The sequence below is a fragment of the Pelophylax lessonae genome (genome assembly GCF_965119305.1).
Source record: "Pelophylax lessonae genome assembly, contig: HAP1_SCAFFOLD_254, whole genome shotgun sequence".
NCBI classification, from domain to species: Eukaryota; Metazoa; Chordata; class Amphibia; order Anura; family Ranidae; genus Pelophylax; species Pelophylax lessonae.
In genome coordinates, this window is record NW_028120085.1 from 8,914 (window position 1) to 27,705 (window position 18,792).

At 49.3% G+C, this 18,792-nt stretch overlaps 1 protein-coding gene across 1 annotated transcript in view; it reads right to left on the reverse strand.

The window, feature by feature from the left end:
* Window positions 1–8,797: 8,797 nt before the first annotated feature.
* ABCC8 (ATP binding cassette subfamily C member 8) overlaps window positions 8,798–18,792 on the reverse strand; it is a 199,386-nt gene continuing 189,391 nt past the window's right edge. The window contains exons 36-38 of the mRNA XM_082276046.1: window positions 9,376–9,479; window positions 9,003–9,136; window positions 8,798–8,909 (exon numbers count right to left, since the gene is read on the reverse strand). Of these exons, the coding sequence (XP_082132172.1) occupies window positions 8,826–8,909; window positions 9,003–9,136; window positions 9,376–9,479 (322 nt within the window). The 3' untranslated portion in view covers window positions 8,798–8,825. The remainder of the gene's footprint in view (window positions 8,910–9,002; window positions 9,137–9,375; window positions 9,480–18,792) is intronic.

Genomic DNA, 18,792 nt, shown 5'->3' on the forward strand with positions numbered 1-18,792 from the left:
GACTGGTCAGATAGCGGCGTGTATACTCAGTGACTGGTCAGGAAGCGGCGTGTATACTCAGTGACTGGTCAGATAGCGGCGTGTATACTCAGTGACTGGTCAGATAGCGGCGTGTATACTCAGTGACTGGTCAGGAAGCGGCGTGTATACTCAGTGACTGGTCAGATAGCGGTGTGTATACTCAGTGACTGGTCAGGAAGCGGCGTGTATACTCAGTGACTGGTCAGATAGCGGTGTGTATACTCAGTGACTGGTCAGGAAGCGGCGTGTATACTCAGTGACTGGTCAGATAGCGGTGTGTATACTCAGTGACTGGTCAGGAAGCGGCGTGTATACTCAGTGACTGGTCAGGAAGCGGCGTGTATACTCAGTGACTGGTCAGATAGCGGTGTGTATACTCAGTGACTGGTCAGGAAGCGGCGTGTATACTCAGTGACTGGTCAGATAGCGGTGTGTATACTCAGTGATTGGTCAGGAAGCGGCGTGTATACTCAGTGACTGGTCAGATAGCGGTGTGTATACTCAGTGACTGGTCAGATAGCGGCGTGTATACTCAGTGACTGGTCAGGAAGCGGCGTGTATACTCAGTGACTGGTCAGATAGCGGTGTGTATACTCAGTGACTGGTCAGGAAGCGGCGTGTATACTCAGTGACTGGTCAGGAAGCGGCGTGTATACTCAGTGACTGGTCAGGAAGCGGCGTGTATACTCAGTGATTGGTCAGGAAGCGGCGTGTATACTCAGTGAATGGTCAGGAAGCGGCGTGTATACTCAGTGACTGGTCAGGAAGCGGCGTGTATACTCAGTGACTGGTCAGATAGCGGTGTGTATACTCAGTGACTGGTCAGGAAGCGGCGTGTATACTCAGTGACTGGTCAGATAGCGGTGTGTATACTCAGTGACTGGTCAGGAAGCGGCGTGTATACTCAGTGACTGGTCAGATAGCGGTGTGTATACTCAGTGATTGGTCAGGAAGCGGCGTGTATACTCAGTGACTGGTCAGGAAGCGGCGTGTATACTCAGTGACTGGTCAGATAGCGGTGTGTATACTCAGTGACTGGTCAGGAAGCGGCGTGTATACTCAGTGACTGGTCAGGAAGCGGCGTGTATACTCAGTGACTGGTCAGGAAGCGGCGTGTATACTCAGTGATTGGTCAGGAAGCGGCGTGTATACTCAGTGACTGGTCAGGTAGCGGCGTGTATACTCAGTGACTGGTCAGATAGCGGTGTGTATACTCAGTGACTGGTCAGGAAGCGGCGTGTATACTCAGTGAATGGTCAGGAAGCGGCGTGTATACTCAGTGAATGGTCAGGAAGCGGCGTGTATACTCAGTGAATGGTCAGGAAGCGGCGTGTATACTCAGTGACTGGTCAGGAAGCGGCGTGTATACTCAGTGACTGGTCAGGAAGCGGCGTGTATACTCAGTGATTAGTCAGCGGCTCGTCTATTATTAGATATCGGACGGACGCAGCGCCGCGGTCTGTTGTCTGGAGAACGGGTGATAAGGAATGGGAGAATCTGATTGGCAGGCCGTGTGTGGAGTGCGGTAACTCATAGCAACCAATCAGCAGCAGTTCGTTCACTGATTTGCCTCCTGGGATGCCATGGGTTACAGCGCTTTACAGGCAGACATTGAGGTTTCTGCGGAATAAGTGAGACTTCTGTCACTGAGTGTTATTCCTGCAGAGAGTGAGATGTGACATCATCTGTGACACCCCCCCCCCTCCTCTACCCTCCCCCACCATCACATGGGCCCTGACCCAATTCTCCCGTCTGATCCCGCAATCTCAGCGCCATGACACACAATGCAGAACGTGTCACCTCCGCAGGGTGGGGGCCATCCCAGCCAATCCGTCCCCTCCCACACTCTGCGTCCGTACAACATCCGATATATTATCAATACATTTTATATACAGGATCTCACAAAAGTAAGTACACCCCTCCCATGAGACTTTGCTACAATGTAAAGTAGTGAGTGTACAGCTTGTATAACAGTGTAAATTTACTGTCCCCTCAAAATAACTCAACACACAGCCATTAATGTCTAAACCGCTGGCAACAAAAGTCAGTACACCCCTAAGGGACAATGTCCACATTGGGCCCAATTAGCCATTTTCCCTCCCCGGTGTCATGTGACTCGTTAGTGTTACAAGGTCTCAGGTGTGAATGGGGGGCAGGTGTGTTAAATTTGGTGTTATCGCTCTCACTCTCTCATACTGGTCACTGGAAGTTCAACATGGCTCCTCATGGCAAAGAACTCTCTGAGGATCTGAAAAAAAAAATTGTTGCTCTACATAAAGATGGCCTAGGCTATAAGAAGATTGCCAAGACCCTGAAACTGAGCTGCAGCACGGTGGCCAAGACCATACAGCGGTATAACAGGACAGGTTCCACTCAGAACAGGCCTCTCCATGGTCCACCAAAGAAGTTGAGTGCCGTGCTCAGCATCATATCCAGAGGTTGTCTTTGGGAAATAGACGTATGAGTGCTGCCAGCATTGCTGCAGAGGTTGAAGGGGTGGGGGAGGGGTCAGCCTGTCAGTGCTCAGACCATACGCCGCACACTGCATCAAATTGGTCTGCATGGCTGTCATCCCAGAAGGAAGCCTCTTCTAAAGATGATGCACAAGAAAGCCCACAAACAGTTTGCTGAAGACAAGCAGACTAAGGACATGGATTACTGGAACCATCTCCTGTGGTCTGATGAGACCAAGATAAACTTATTTGGTGTCAGATGGTGTCAGGCGTGTGTGGGGGCAACCAGGTGAGGAGTACAAAGACAAGTGTGTCTTCCTACAGTCAAGCATGGTGGTGGGAGTGTCATGGTCTGGGGCTGCATGAGTGCTGCCGGCACTGGGGAGATACAGATCATTGAGGGAACCATGAATGCCAACATGTACTGTGACATACTGAAGCAGAGCATGATCCCCTCCCTTCAGAGACTGGGGGGCAGGGCAGTATTCCAACATAACGACCCCAAACACCTCCAAGATGACCACTGCCTTACTAAAGAAGCTGAGGGTAAAGGTGATGGACTGGCCAAGCGTCTCCAGACCTAAACCCTATTGGGCATCTGTGGGAATCCTCAAACAGAAGGTGGAGGAGGGGAAGATCTCTAACATCCACCAGCTCTGTGATGTCATCATGGGGGAGGGGAAGAGGACTCCAGTGACAACCTGTGAAGCTCTGGTGAACTCCATGCCCATGAGGCAACAAAAGTGAGTACACCCCAGAGTGACAATGTCTAATTTTGGGCCCAAAGTGTGAATATTTTGTGTGGCCAGTTCACCACAGCTTTACCAATAGGGGAGCCTGTTGGACAGTGGAGGAAACCCAGCCAGGGACACACAGGCTTTTGTAACTATCTCAGTGGGTTGGCACAAGCAGTGGTGCATCCTGGGATATGTTATAAGAGCCAAGGACACATGTGACAGGGGGTCTTTGGGCGGGAAGCCAGGTCCCAGGAGGAGGGTGACGTTGGTCTCTCCTCCTGTCAGTATGGAAGGTGGTCACAGGCGGTCGGCCTAGTGAGCCAGAAGTGCGGAGCCAGGAGGTCCGGTGGATGCTGACAAGTGGAGTAACCTTGGGAAAAACAGTGTCCGTGAGTACCGGGAAGCTTGCCAGGGGTCTGCCCAGGAATTGGACCGCTCCAGTGGACAGGAGCTAGCACACACAGCGAGTGAGAAATGGGGTGCCAAGCTAGGACCCTGAATAGAGATTATAACAGGATCATATTCTTTATCTTCACTTCAGTGGTAAGGTGAAGCAGCGGCCTTGCCGCACACTACAGATAGTTATCCTCAGATTTGTGCATAGTTCATAGTTGGAGTATTCCACTCATCCCTTCCCCCATCCCAGTTCTAAATAAAACCCAAAAACCAAATCCCCCAGACTGTTCATTGTCTGAGCCAAGCATTTAAAGTGATACGTTTCCACAGACTGTTACTATAGGTAACCCAGGGGGATCCAAAACGTGCAATTCTCAGCAGTCCTCTAGGGGGCAGTGCTCCAGTAATATAGTGTATGATTATGTGAAGCAGCTTACAGGATAATGAAATCACTGATAGTTATAGGAGGGGGGATTTCTCCAGCGGTCCTTCCTGCTGATAAAGCTGTCTGCCCTGTGTGTCATGTGATTGGATGTACAGGTTACCCCGCCCTGTGTGTCATGTGATTGGATGTACAGGTTACCCCACCCTGTGTCTCATGTGATTGGATGTACAGTTTACCCCGCCCTGTGTGTCATGTGATTGGATGTACAGGTTACCCCGCCCTGTGTATCATGTGATTGGATGTACAGATTACCCCGCCCTGTGTATCATGTGATTGGATGTACAGGTTACCCCACCCTGTGTATCATGTGATTGGATGTACAGTTTACCCCGCCCTGTGTCTAATGTGATTGGATGTACAGGTTACCCCGCCCTCTGTGTCATGTGATTGGATGTACAGATTACCCCGTCCTGTGTGTCATGTGATTGGATGTACAGATTACCCGGTGTTCCGTGAAAAATCCATACCCGTGAGAAAACCATACCCTCGTCACTTCCGGTTCCGCTACGGAGGGTATGGATTTCTCACGGTAGTTAAACTTGCGGCGTTTACATTAAAACAGCTCATCTGAAACGTAAATCATCTCCGCTCTTCGCCCTGTCACTGCCCTCATCTCCGGTAATAAATATAAAAGCAGATCACGGAGCCGCGATCGCCGTCACATTTACATCTCATACACCCACCGCCGCTTTTATATTTATTACCGGAGATGAGGGCAGTGACAGGGCGAAGAGCGGAGATGATTTACGTTTCAGATGAGCTGTTTTAATGTAAGCGCCGCAAGTTTTACATTAGACACAGTGCCGTGAGAATTTCATGCCCACCGAGCATGCGCACTTGTCTAATTCTTTAATGTTCAATCACGTATCCGGGGCTCTGAGCATGCGCACTGCTGCGCTGCTCAGCTGTTTCAGCCCGGAAGTGACGAGGGTATGGTTTCTCCACGGGGTATGGTTTTTTAACGTTACACCGGCCCTGTGTCATGTGATTGGATGTACAGGTTACCCCGCCCTGTGTCTCATGTGATTGGATGTACAGGTTACCCCGCCCTGTGTGTCATGTGATTGGATGTACAGGTTACCCCGCCCTGTGTGTCATGTGATTGGATGTACAGGTTACCCCGCCCTGTGTCTCATGTGATTGGATGTACAGGTTACCCCGCCCTGTGTCTAATGTGATTGGATGTACAGGTTACCCCGCCCTCTGTGTCATGTGATTGGATGTACAGATTACCCCGTCCTGTGTGTCATGTGATTGGATGTACAGATTACCCGGTGTTCCGTGAAAAATCCATACCCGTGAGAAAACCATACCCTCGTCACTTCCGGTTCCGCTACGGAGGGTATGGATTTCTCACGGTAGTTAAACTTGCGGCGTTTACATTAAAACAGCTCATCTGAAACGTAAATCATCTCCGCTCTTCGCCCTGTCACTGCCCTCATCTCCGGTAATAAATATAAAAGCAGATCACGGAGCCGCGATCGCCGTCACATTTACATCTCATACACCCACCGCCGCTTTTATATTTATTACCGGAGATGAGGGCAGTGACAGGGCGAAGAGCGGAGATGATTTACGTTTCAGATGAGCTGTTTTAATGTAAGCGCCGCAAGTTTTACATTAGACACAGTGCCGTGAGAATTTCATGCCCACCGAGCATGCGCACTTGTCTAATTCTTTAATGTTCAATCACGTATCCGGGGCTCTGAGCATGCGCACTGCTGCGCTGCTCAGCTGTTTCAGCCCGGAAGTGACGAGGGTATGGTTTCTCCACGGGGTATGGTTTTTTAACGTTACACCGGCCCTGTGTCATGTGATTGGATGTACAGGTTACCCCGCCCTGTGTCTCATGTGATTGGATGTACAGGTTACCCCGCCCTGTGTGTCATGTGATTGGATGTACAGGTTACCCCGCCCTGTGTGTCATGTGATTGGATGTACAGGTTACCCCGCCCTGTGTCTCATGTGATTGGATGTACAGGTTACCCCGCCCTGTGTCTCATGTGATTGGATGTACAGGTTACCCCGCCCTGTGTGTCATGTTATTGGATGTACAGGTTACCCCGCCCTGTGTCTCATGTGATTGGATGTACAGATTACCCCGCCCTGTGTCTCATGTGATTGGATGTACAGGTTACCCCGTCCTGTGTCTCATGTGATTGGATGTACAGGTTACCCCGCCCTGTGTAATTATGCAAAGAAGGGGGCGTGTCCCCAGAGTGTTTCATTAAACAGTTGATGTTTTGCGCCTTCCTACGCTGTGTCCTGACAGGTGACTGGGTGGGCTGAGGGATTTTGGATCGTCCCGGTACCAGGCAAGGGAATCTTATATGGCGGACATACTCTTCATGAGTACCGGGGTCCCTCACAATAGGGAAGAGTAACCCCCTGTAAGGTTGGTTTTCATGTCTGTTAAGAAGATTTCCCCCACTATTGTCCCTGAGACAATAGGATTTTGAACATTTTGGGTTGTTGTAGAAAGAAGGATTGGTGATAAAGCTTCAGTGGAGACTCCTTTTCCCATGAGAACTCTTCCAGGAGTGAATTTCCCATTCTAGGGGGATGTAGCCCCCTCCTAGGTAGGTGCTAGGAAATTGCATATATGTGGCCCTGTCTGCTTATCAGGGGGGCCGGATCAGTTAGCTAATCTGTCACATGCTTCCAGGTGTGGTCTGTTGAGTCTGGGGAGTCTTCCCACTGTATCCAATGAGGGACCTGGTTGGACAGTGGAGGAAACCTGGCCAATAGCACATCAGGGTTTATGACTGTTCCAGTGGGCGGTGATTGCAGCAATGTACCCTGGAATTGGAAATAATCTTGAGGGAACATGTGATGAGTGCTTTTTGGCGGGAGCATCAGTCCCAGGAGGAGGTGAAGGTGGTCCAGGCAGTCGGCCTAAGGGGAGGTTGAGCTGGGCTGCAAGGGATCCGGAGTTGCTGAACGAGTGGAGCTGCTGAGATCTTCAGGAAAAACAGTGTCATGAGTACTCAAGATCTGCCCAGGGGTCTGCCTAGGAGAGGGGACCACTCCAGAAGGTCAAGGGGGATCCAGGAGCCGGCTAACCGGGAGTATACAGTAAAGGGGGTGCCAAGTGTTAAAGCCCTGCACTTTGGGGAGTAAAGAGGGTGCCAGGAAGGGCCCTGAAGCGTTCAGCAATACAGATTGCACTGAAGTCAGCCACATCAGGAAGGAATACCTTAGGAAGCTCAAAGGACTCTTCCACAGTCAGAGGTGAAATTCTAGTAAGCGGCCGAGCCGTGACCAGAGTCAGTAAAGAACGCTTCACTGACGCTCCATCAAGCAGCATTTCTCAGTGTCCTTCCGTGCCTAATTGTGCAGAGTTCAGTTGTTGGAGGATCCCACTTCTCCCTTCCCCCATCCAAGTTCTCAAATAAACCCTAAAAACCAAAGAAACTGGACTGGTCCTTGTCTGAGGAGCTCGCACTTGAAAAAACATGTCGAAAGGTACTGTTGTTGCTAGCGGTAACCCAGGGGGACCCACACTCAGCAGCTCCCTTGGGAGTAGTGCTACAGGGAGATTTCCTCTCACTTCCTGTTCTCTCCCTCTGGGGACACCAGTATTATGAATCATCTTGCCTACTGACTATAGGCCCTGGCTTTTAAGGGAACACTGCTCTTTGTGGGGGGTGTATGCTGGGGGGACCCTTGGGGAGACATTGACTTGAATCCAAAGTAACATTACTTTGGATTTAGGCCGGGGGTTCCTGTTAGGGCCTAGCTGCCCATTACCAATAAGAACTGCCCCACACAGTCAGACTCCTGGCAGATGCTAATATCATCAGCTCAACCACCTGTCTTCCACACATTGGTAAATGTGCTAATTAACTCACCTATTGTCTACTGTGGGGGATGTGTTTACACTTATAATAATGTGTATTGTACTTCATGAGCTCGATGCCAGCAAATCTGATCTGGAATGAGATCCCTGATTGTCAAGGTGGTCAGCTTATATTATGTATAGTAATATGATAAGGAGGGGGGTGTGGGGTATATATTATGTATACAGTATGTAGTGTTGGGGTAATATGATCAGGAGGGGGGTGTGGGGTATATATTATGTATACAGTATGTAGTGTTAGGGTAATATGATTAGGAGGGGGGTGTGGGGTATATATTATGTATACAGTATGTAGTGTTAGGGTAATATGATTAGGAGGGGGTGTGGGGTATATATTATGTATACAGTATGTAGTGTTGGGGTAATATGATTAGGAGGGGGTGGGGTATATATTATGTATACAGTATGTAGTGTTGGGGTAATATGATCAGGAGGGGGGTGTGGGGTATATATTATGTATACAGTATGCAGTGTTAGGGTAATATGATCGGGGGGTGTCCTCCTGTGGGGTATATAGTCTGAGTTCCAGATCTCATACACGCTATTGGTCGGCTAGTCTTGTATATTGCGGCTATAATATCGGATATCTATGTTCAGACTGGATGCCGTATACTGACAGAAGCACTCAAGCAGAGTGGGGGATGGTGCCGTCGCAAGAAGTAATTTGTAAAGAACTGGGGGAGGAGCTATAATAGCCAATAACATCCAGCTCTCATGTTTCCAGGGCATGAAAGGAAGAATCTGATTGGCTGCTCTGGGACTTGATGTGATTGGTAATAGAGACCACCCACCCTCATCTGGTGGGATTTGTCATGGAAAAGTCTAGAAGGAAGACTGTCCGTGTTCCCCACAACAGCCAATCAGATTCTTCCGTTCATCCAGAACGCCGGTCGTGGTTGGTGGATAGACGGCGGTCAGCAATCTTCAGAACTTACCGCTATGATGACGACGGTGCGCTCCTGGAAAGCCGTCATCACAACCTTCTGTAGAATGTTCTCCTGCCAGATAGAAGGACAGGTTAGAGTGTACATGTGGGGCTCATTCACCCTACCCCCGCCCCACCCTGCACGCCCCTCCCCCATGATACATACAGTGGCCATGTCTATGGAGGCCGTGGCTTCATCCATGATCAGGATGCTGCTCTTCCGGACGAACGCTCTGGCCAGACAGAAGAGCTGCCGCTGCCCAACGCTGAAATTCTCCCCGCCTTCCGTCACCAGGGCATCTGCGGGAGGAAAGAGCATCAGCTCAGCGCTCCGCCCCTTTAATACCTCCCCCATAGAACATTGTATGAAAGATGGAGAACTGCCCACCAAGAGACCACAGGAACCGCCCATCACATCACATATCACCGGTCTCATGATGTCATAGCGACATTCCTGGAGCATCACTTAGGGATCAGACCAATGGGAACTACCAGAACACACCCATCACTGCAGACCAATCCCCTCCCCCGTCACGTACCCAGACCGCCAGGAAGAGCCTTCACCACGTGCTTGAGCTGAGCGATTTCCAGCGCCTCCCACAGGACACAATCCGAACATTTATTCTCCGGATCCAGATTGAACCTGCAGAGACAATGAATATGACATCACTACGTATTACATGACATCATATAGTATGACACCCGCTGTGCCCATTATGAGGGGTTCCCACCATCCCTGTGCTGAGCTCCCGGGTCTGCACCCCCGCTGTGCCCATTATGAGGGGTTCCCACCATCCCTGTGCTGAGTTCCTGGGTCTGTACCCCCGCTGTGCCCATTATGAGGGGTTCCCTCCATCCCTGTGCTGAGTTCCTGGGTCTGTACCCCCGCTGTGCCCATTATGAGGGGTTCCCCCATCCCTGTGCTGAGTTCCCGGGTCTGTACACCCACTGTGCCCATTATGAGGGGTTAATTTTGTTTATTGGAAATTCTTACAAACAATCAACTTATATACAATAAAACCATAATAAATAAATTATAAATAACATATTTACAAAATAATTGAATATAACTATACAAAACAAGAACATAATAAATAAACCAAATTGCACACAGCATAAACCCTACGAGAGAGCCGGACTAAGAAACTTCACCATGCATGGAACCTTTAATCAAAAATTATATTTTATGACTGATTTTCAGCTGATAACATTATTGGTTGCCACTTTTAACAGATAATTGAGGCAGCCGTTTCTTAGCCTGACTACTCTCTCCCCCTGGAGAACCAGTGCGCTTCACTGCACCCTGCGACTCATCATCCATGGAAGATTCTGTACTCAACAAGTCCCATTCATCGTCATCATCTGACAGGACCCCAAACTTATTTGTCAAAGGCAAAACCTCAGGACTGTGGGTAGCTGAACACTTTTTTTTCCTTCTTTTGCCCTTCTTCCTTTTCGCCTCCAACCATTCCACATCCCCCTTAGACAAATTGGAAATAACAGTTTCCCCACTCTTACCCTCCCCTTCACCCCCACTCTCCCTTACCTGATCTACCACCAGGCCAGCCTCTTCACCATTCTCCCCACTCCTCTGCACCCCATGGTCCCTAATAGAAGCCCTGCAATGTCTAGGGGAGGGGACTGGCACTGTACTTGATGCCCCTGCCTCAGCACCTCTTGCCGCCTCTGCAATTTTGGAAGACATAGACACAGAAGGATTGGACACATTCTTAGTAACCGATACCTTACATACAGACTGGGAAGACACTGACACACTGGGCATTGGCACAGACTGGGGCACCACAGACTGGGAAGACACTGACACACTGGGCATTGGCACAGACTGGGGCACCACAGACTGAGAAGACACTGACACACTGGGCATTGGCACAGACTGGGGCACCACAGACTGGGAAGACACTGACACACTGGGTATTGGTACAGTCTCGGAGGGAATCGCAGACACCCTAGCTGCTGAGCTCTGAGCATCCTCCATGTCCAGACGGAAGAACTCTCTCATGAGCTCAGGCTGGTTGTGCATTGCCTCAGGACACTGGCTATAAGGATGCCCCACCGCATTGCACAAGTTGCACCTTATAATATTGCAATCTTTTGCCAAATGCCCTAAATCCTGACACAGAGAGCATTTCATTACTGGACAGGAGGATGCAAAGTGCCCTTTATCCCCACACTTATTACACAGCTTTGGCTGGCCTGGATAGAATATGGTCAGCCTGTCCCTCCCCAGGAAAGCTGAGGATGGCAGATGCTGGATGACATTATCAATAACCCTCAGTTTTAGCTGCACAGACCATCCCCCCGTCCATATTCCTCGATCATCCATAATTTTGTGTAAGGGGCTCAGGATGTCTCCATATCTCCTCAGCCATACAGATAAATCCCCTTGTGGTATGGACTCATTGCGCACAAGAATTGTCACCATTTTAATGAGTGGCTGACGTGACACAACTTTGGGGATGAGCCCTTTCCAGTCCGGCAGGCTCCTACACACATGTTCATATTTCTCCCAAAATATGTCCAAAGACTCCGGACGGACAAAGGACAAATCGTACTCATAGGAGCCGGTCGGACTGATCAGGGCAAAGATATCTGCAGGTTTAAAGCCCATCTGCAGAATCTTATCAACCACAGCTCTCCTATATGGCGGAATACCTTCGCCTTCCCATCTGAGCTGTACCACATTCCTCCTTTTAAATAGTGAGGAAGATAAACCATTTCCATGCTCCTTCCCTGCTTGCACCCCCCTCCCAAACCCTTCAGCAGCACCAGCATAGGTTTTCCTCCCAGAAACACCAGCAATTACAGCATTGTCTTTAGACCCAACCACACCTGATGACAAGGAGCCTGAATCAACCCTTGCAGTCTTTGGAGCAGCAGAGACAAGACCCACCCCTTCCCCCTTCTCTGAGCACTCAGCTGCTTTCCTGGGTTCAATCACAGCCTTGTCTACTGCAGACTCCAAAAAAGTTATAGTACTACTGCTCCCAGCATCTCCTCTACCATGCTCAGGAACAGCCACTGTATTTGGTCCAGGCAAAGCCTCTACAATGTCCGTGGTGCTCCTCTCGGCAGACTCTTCAACCAGAAACACACAGTTTTTTCCAATTTTCTCACCACTTGCATTTAAAAGTGGAATTTTTTCAGCAGGTGCATCAGGTTGCACTGCATGCTGCACATTGTCTATGGGTGTGGGCTGACAGCCCATAGCACTACAACCCTCAGCAAGCACATTGTCATTAAAGTTCACTTCACCACCTTGCACACACACTGTACCTGCTTGCTGTGTTACCTCTGCAGTGTCATGGCTGATGGTGGGATCAAACTTCCTCCTGGTTGTTGCAGGCTTAATGGTGAATTTTCCTCTCTCCACAGGTCTCTCTCTCATAGGGCGAGGAACGGTATCCATCTCCTCATCTGGGGAATCTGCAGAAAAATGGAACTTTCTTCCATCCAGAGGGGATTCCAGCTCAGCGACGAACTCCAACATGCCAGTACCCCCCTCAACCTCCTGCTCAGATGTTCCACATTGCTGCTGCAGAGGGAGGGAGACAGAGGCCTCCGCCATTGGGGGCTCAGCAGATGTCTGAGGTGTTGAAGAGCTGGGCTCATCCTCCGGGCCCACTTTCTCACTCTCTGCTGACTCTGTCGGTACCTGCATCTCTTCACTGGCTGGGTCACTCTCCATGCTGGAAACGGCTCCTCTCCTCATACGGCTGAAACGTTCCTCATTCCTGTATTTCTCCTGAAGTGCTTCACAGCTTTCCTTCAGAGAGCTCACCAACTCTTTCTGCTTCCTCAAAGCTTGCTCCAAGTCCTTCAATTCAGGCCTCAGAGCCGGTCTCTTCTTACTGTACAGTTTGGCACAATACAACTTTTTATTTTTAAATTCTACTTTCAAAGTTGCCAATTTCTCCTCCTCTTTCTCAATCCGCCTCAGCTTTTCAACAGTCCTCCGTCTAAAGGTAGGCAGGGATTCACCCCTCCTTGGGCCGAGCTCCATGTCTTCCATAGTCTCAGGCCTATCCAGGGGGCCCCCGCCAGGGTCCTCCCCAGGATCCAGCATCCTTCCTGGGGCAGAGAAGCAACTCTAGCCCCTGGCTTCTGGAAGCACACGAGCTAAGGAACCAGCAACCTCACACCTCGCTGTCAGGGAGTGGAATGGCAGTTTCCCACCATCCCTGTGCTGAGTTCCTGGGTCTGTACACCCGCTGTGCCCATTATGAGGGGTTAATTTTGTTTATTGAAAAATCTTACAAACAACAACTTATATACAATAAAACCATAATAAATAAATTAATAAATAACATATTTACAAAATAATTAAATATAACTATACAAAACCAAAAACCAAACAAGAACATAATAAATAAACCAAATTGCGCACAGCATAAACCCTACGAGAGAGCCAGACTAAGGAACATCACCGTCACCATGCATGTAGCCTTTTATCAAAAATATATTTTATCTGAAAATCTAGGGGAGTGAAGCAAGGACAGAAAGAAAAGCCGCACACCCCGAGATCAACAGGCAGCAGCTACAGAGTCCTGATATTCCTCCACGCCTTTATCCAGGCCTCCTGCTGCCACCTGTCTTTCTCAAGACCCCGAATCTTCCCAACCTCACCCAGAATGTTCTGCACCACCACCTCAACAGGGAGGATTTTACTCCGTAAGGATACCTGGCACCGTGCACTCCACGTGAAATAACGGACTACTACACTAACTAAAAAAAGTGTTTCCAAATCATAATCCCGGCGAGTCTGGAATGCCCCATACACCCACTCTGCATAACTCATATGGGGGAGGAAGGGTACACTCAGAGCCCTCCCTACCCTCTTGTACACCTCTATATTAAAAGGGCACTGAAGCAAAAAATGATCCATGGACTCCACCGCACCTCCACACTCTACTCTCGGGCAGCCACGATCACTCACAGAGAGAAACTTCAGGTTGCCCTTCACATATAGTTTTCCATGGAAAGCGAGCCAAGCCTGATCCCTAAACTTCATTGGGATTCTCTCCAAATTAATCAAACGCAAACCCTCCCCCAAAACTAGGCTTGGGCAATCCCTTAAGGCCAGTGGTTCGCAAAAAACAGAGCTCATGATCCGCTTCTCAAGAAGTTTCCTTGGAAGAGATCTGATCTCCCCTGCCGTTACTTGCCACTGCCGAAGTATTTTCAAACACGGGGCAACATAAGTCGGGAGCTTATCATGCTTGACCCTCAGGCTTTTCACTGGCCCACCATTTTCCCAGTTTCGCAGAAAGGGCCTAAACCAGGACTGGAAAATACCAACCCACCCAGGCGGTCTCTCTGCCAACATGTTACCAAGGTTGTACTTTACAAACATCAGAGAGAAAAAGACTACAGGGTTGATCATTCCTAGACCACCCTCCCGCCTAGGAAGATAAGTCACACTCCTTTTGACAAGGTTTATTCTGTTTCCCCATAACAGCTGGAAGAAACAACTATAGATCCTGGTATAGAGAGACACTGGCAAAATGCAGACAAAACTGACATACAGAAAAATTGGAATCAGGTAACCTTTGATCAGATCAACCTTTTCCCTTAAGGAAAACCGCCAACTTTTCCAGCTCGCCACCTTGGCATTGGCATTCTCCAGCCTGCTCACCCAATTTGCATGACCATAGTCACCTGGGCCAAATTCAATGCCTAGAACTCTAATTTTTTGTTGGGGCTCCGGGAAGTCATCCGGGAGAACAAAGCTCTCACCTTCCACGCCCATCCAGAAAGCTTCACACTTGTCCTGGTTGACCTTTGAACCTGATGCTTCCGCATACTGCCTTGTCACTGAGACCACCTCCTGCGCTTCCCCAGTCCCAGAGACAAAAACAGAAACGTCATCAGCATAAGCCACAACCTTCAAAGGAGGCTCACCAGCGATGCCCAAAGGTACCCCACACAATGGTCCACTCTCTAGCCTTCTAATGAAGGGGTCGATTGCAAACGCATATAGCAGAGGACTCAAAGGACACCCCTGACGCACACCTGAGCCAACCACAAAGGGCTGCCCAACCCAACCATTAACCAGAGGAAAGCTTTCAGCCCCTTTGTACAAAATCTTGAGCCAATCAATGAAACCCCCCTCCAGGCCATACTTGCCAAGAAGGAGCCATAGGTACTCATGATTAACCCTATCAAAGGCCTTAGCCTGATCCAATGTCAGCAGATATTTACCCCAACCAGCAGCCCTACAACGCTCCAAGGCCTCCCGGACAGCTAACACAGCTGAGAAAGTGCTTCTACCCTGGATTGCGCAGTGCTGGTGATGGGATAACAAATCGCCTGCCACTGATGATAATCGCCAGAAAAAAATCTTTGCCAGTATCTTTCTATCGACATTAAGAAGGCTAATGGGGCGCCAATTCTCAATCATCGAAGGATCTTTGCCCTTTGACAGAAGAACCACTGCAGATTGCCTCATGGAAGGAGGGAGAGAACCCTCATGCAAACAGCCATTAAAAACCTCCGCAAGGTGTGAAGCCAGGATCTTCTTAAAACATTTATAAAATTCGGCTGTCAAACCATCTGGCCCTGGCGTTTTCCTGATGGCTAGTTTATCAATAGCCTGGATCACCTCATCTGCAGTGATTTCATCTGTCAAATTCATCAAAGGAACAATATTTTCCAGACCTGGCGTAGAGTCCAAAAAACTCAACATCCCTGTCCGATCAAGGTTCTTTCCTCCCAGGAGATCAGCATAGTATGACCTGACGACCTCCAGGATCCCTGACCTAGACTTCGTCAGAGAGCCCGTACTGTCCTTCAGGCCATTGACCGTCTTAACTGCTACGCTCTGTTTACAATTCTGGTAAGGGTCAGGCGAATGGTATTTCCCATAGTCCCTTTCCTGAACCAAAGAGGCGTGCCGGTCATATTGATGGGTCCTCAGGAGGAGCTTCACCTCAGAGATCGCCCCAGAATCTCCTCCATTCGATACAAGGCGGTCAAGTTTCCTCCGCAAACGCTGGTAGGTGATATACTTATCTTGCTGTCTCTTTCTCCCTATGGCCTTGAAAAGCCTAACAGTCCGCTGTTTTATAAGCTCCCACCATTCTGACTTACTGTTGCAAAAGTCTAGGATAGTTACCTGTGCCTGAAAAAATTCCTCAAAGGATTGTCTTACTTCCTCGTCATCCAGGAGGGCCGAATTCAATCTCCAGATACCCCTCCCCCTAGGTGGCACGCCTGAGGCATTCAGAGTCAAATATAGAATACAGTGATCAGAAAACTCCACTGCCCGACAAACAGGTGCCGAAAAAGCAGAGTCCTCCTTTAAAAAAAAACCTATCTATCCTACTCTGACTATTACCTCGCTGAAAAGTGAACCCCGTGCTGTCTGGGCAGCGCTTAATGTGCGCATCTACCAGACCTGCTTCCCTAACCATTGCATTCAGGAAAAGGCTGTCATAGCCCAGCTTATCTCTGAAACCTCTCCTGTCTTTAGGCCTAGTAATGGTGTTGAAGTCACCTCCAAAGATAACCTGCTGAGCCGTAAAAAGAAAAGGCTTAATCTTTGTAAAGAGGCATTTCCTGTCCCATTTTGTCTGGGGACCATAGATGTTAATCAGGCGCAGGTCCTGCCCCCTCACAGAGACATCCAAAATCATGCATCTCCCAATCTCTACCTCAATTACCCGTCGGCATGTTACCATACCAGAAAAAAGGACAGCAACCCCGCTGTAAGGCTCGGCCGCAAGAGACCAAAAGGAGGGACCACGCTTCCACTCCTTCTTTGCCAGATGTATATCAGCCAGACTACTCAGATGGGTCTCTTGCAAAAACAAAATGTCAGCATCAAACTCGCTGAGCAAAAATAAGGCCATATGACGAGCACTCACTGATTTTAAGCTGGCAACATTAATGGTTGCCACTTTTAACGGAGTGGGAACTGCCATTAGGATAATTGAGGCAGCCGTTTCTTAGCCTGACTACTCTCTCTCCCTGGAGAACCAGTGCGCTTCAATGCACCCTGGGACTCATCATCCATAGAAGACGCCGTACTCAACGAGTCCCATTCATCGTCATCATCTGACAGGACCCCAAACTTATTTTTCAAGGGCAAAACCTTAGGACTTTGGGCAACTGAACACCTTTTTTTTTTTCTTTTGCCCTTCTTCCTTTTCTCCTCCAACCATTCCACATCATCCTTGGACAAACTGCAAATTACAGTCTCCCCACTCTTAGCCTCCCCTTCACCCCCACTCTCCCTTACCTTATCTGCCACCAGGCCAGCCTCTTCACCATTTTCCCCACTCCTCTGCATCCCCTGGTCCCCAATAGAAGCCCTGAAATGTCGAGGGGGTGGGACTGGCACTGCACTTGATGCCCCTGCATCAGCACCTCTTGCGGCCTCTGCAATTTTGGAGGACATAGACACAGAAGGATTGGACACATTCTCGGTAACTGATACATGCAAACGCACAGACTGGGGCACCACAGATTTGGAAGACACTGACACACTGGGAATTGGCACAGACTGGGAAATCACAGACTGGGAAGACACAGGCACACTAGGCAAACGCACAGACTGGGAAGACACAGGCACACTAGGCAAACGCACAGACTGGGAAGACACAGGCACACTGGGCATTGGCACAGACTCAGAGGGAATCGCAGGCACCCTAGCTGCTGAGCTCTGAGCATCCTCCATGTCCAGGCGGAAGAACTCTCTCATGAGCTCAGGCTGGTTATGCATTGCCTCGGGACACTGGCTATAAGGATGCCCAACCGAATTGCACAAGTTGCACCTTATAATGTTGCAATCCTTTGCCAAATGCCCTAAATCCTGACACAGAGAGCATTTCATCACTGGACAGGAGGATGCAAAGTGCCCTTTATCCCCACATTTATTACACAGTTTTGGCTGGCCTGGATAAAAGATGGTCAGCCTGTCCCTTCCCAGGAAAGCTGAGGATGGCAGATGCTGGATGACATTATCCATGACTTTTAGTTTTAGCTGCACAGACCATCCCCCCGTCCATATTCCTCGGTCATCCATAATTTTGTGTAAGGGGCTCAGGATGTCTCCATATCTCCTCAGCCATACAGATAAATCCCCTTGTGGTATGGACTCATTGCGCACAAGAATCGTCACCATTTTAATAAGTGGCTGACGTGACACAACTTTGGGGATGAGCCCTCTCCAGTCCGGCAGGCTCCTACACACATGCTCATATTTCTCCCAAAATATGTCCAAAGACTCCGGACGGATAAAGGACAAATCATACTCATAGGAGCCGGTCGGACTGATCAGGGCGAAGATATCTTCGGGTCTAAACCCCATCTGTAGAATCTTATCAACCACAGCTCTCCTATATGGGGGAATACCTTCGCCTTCCCATCTGAGCTGAACCACATTCCTCCTTTTAAATAGTGAGGAAGATAAACCATTTCCATGCTCCCCCCTACCAGATCCTGTAGCAGCACCAGCATAGGTTTTCCTCCCAGACATACCAGTAATTACAGCATTGTCCTTAGACACAGCCACACCTGCTGACAAGGAGCCTGAAACATCCCTTGCAGTCTTTGGAGCAGCAGAGACAAGACCCACCCCCTCCCCCTTCTCAAAGCACTCAGCTGCTTTCCTGGGTTCAATCACAGTTTTTTTTACTGCAGAATCCCCAACAGTTGTAGCACTACTGCTCCCAGCATCTCCTGCACCATTTTCAGGAACAACAGCTTTATCTGGGTCAGGAAAAGCCTTTGCAATGTCCGTGGTGCTCCTCTCTGCAGACACTTCAACCAAAAGCTCAAAGTTATTTTCAGTTTTCCCACCAATCGCATTTAAAGTTTTTTTAGCAGGTGCATCAGGTTGCACTGCATGCTGCACATTGTCTATGGGTGTGGGCTGACAGCCCATAGCACTACAACCCTCAGCAAGCACATTGTCATTAAAGTTCACATCACCACCT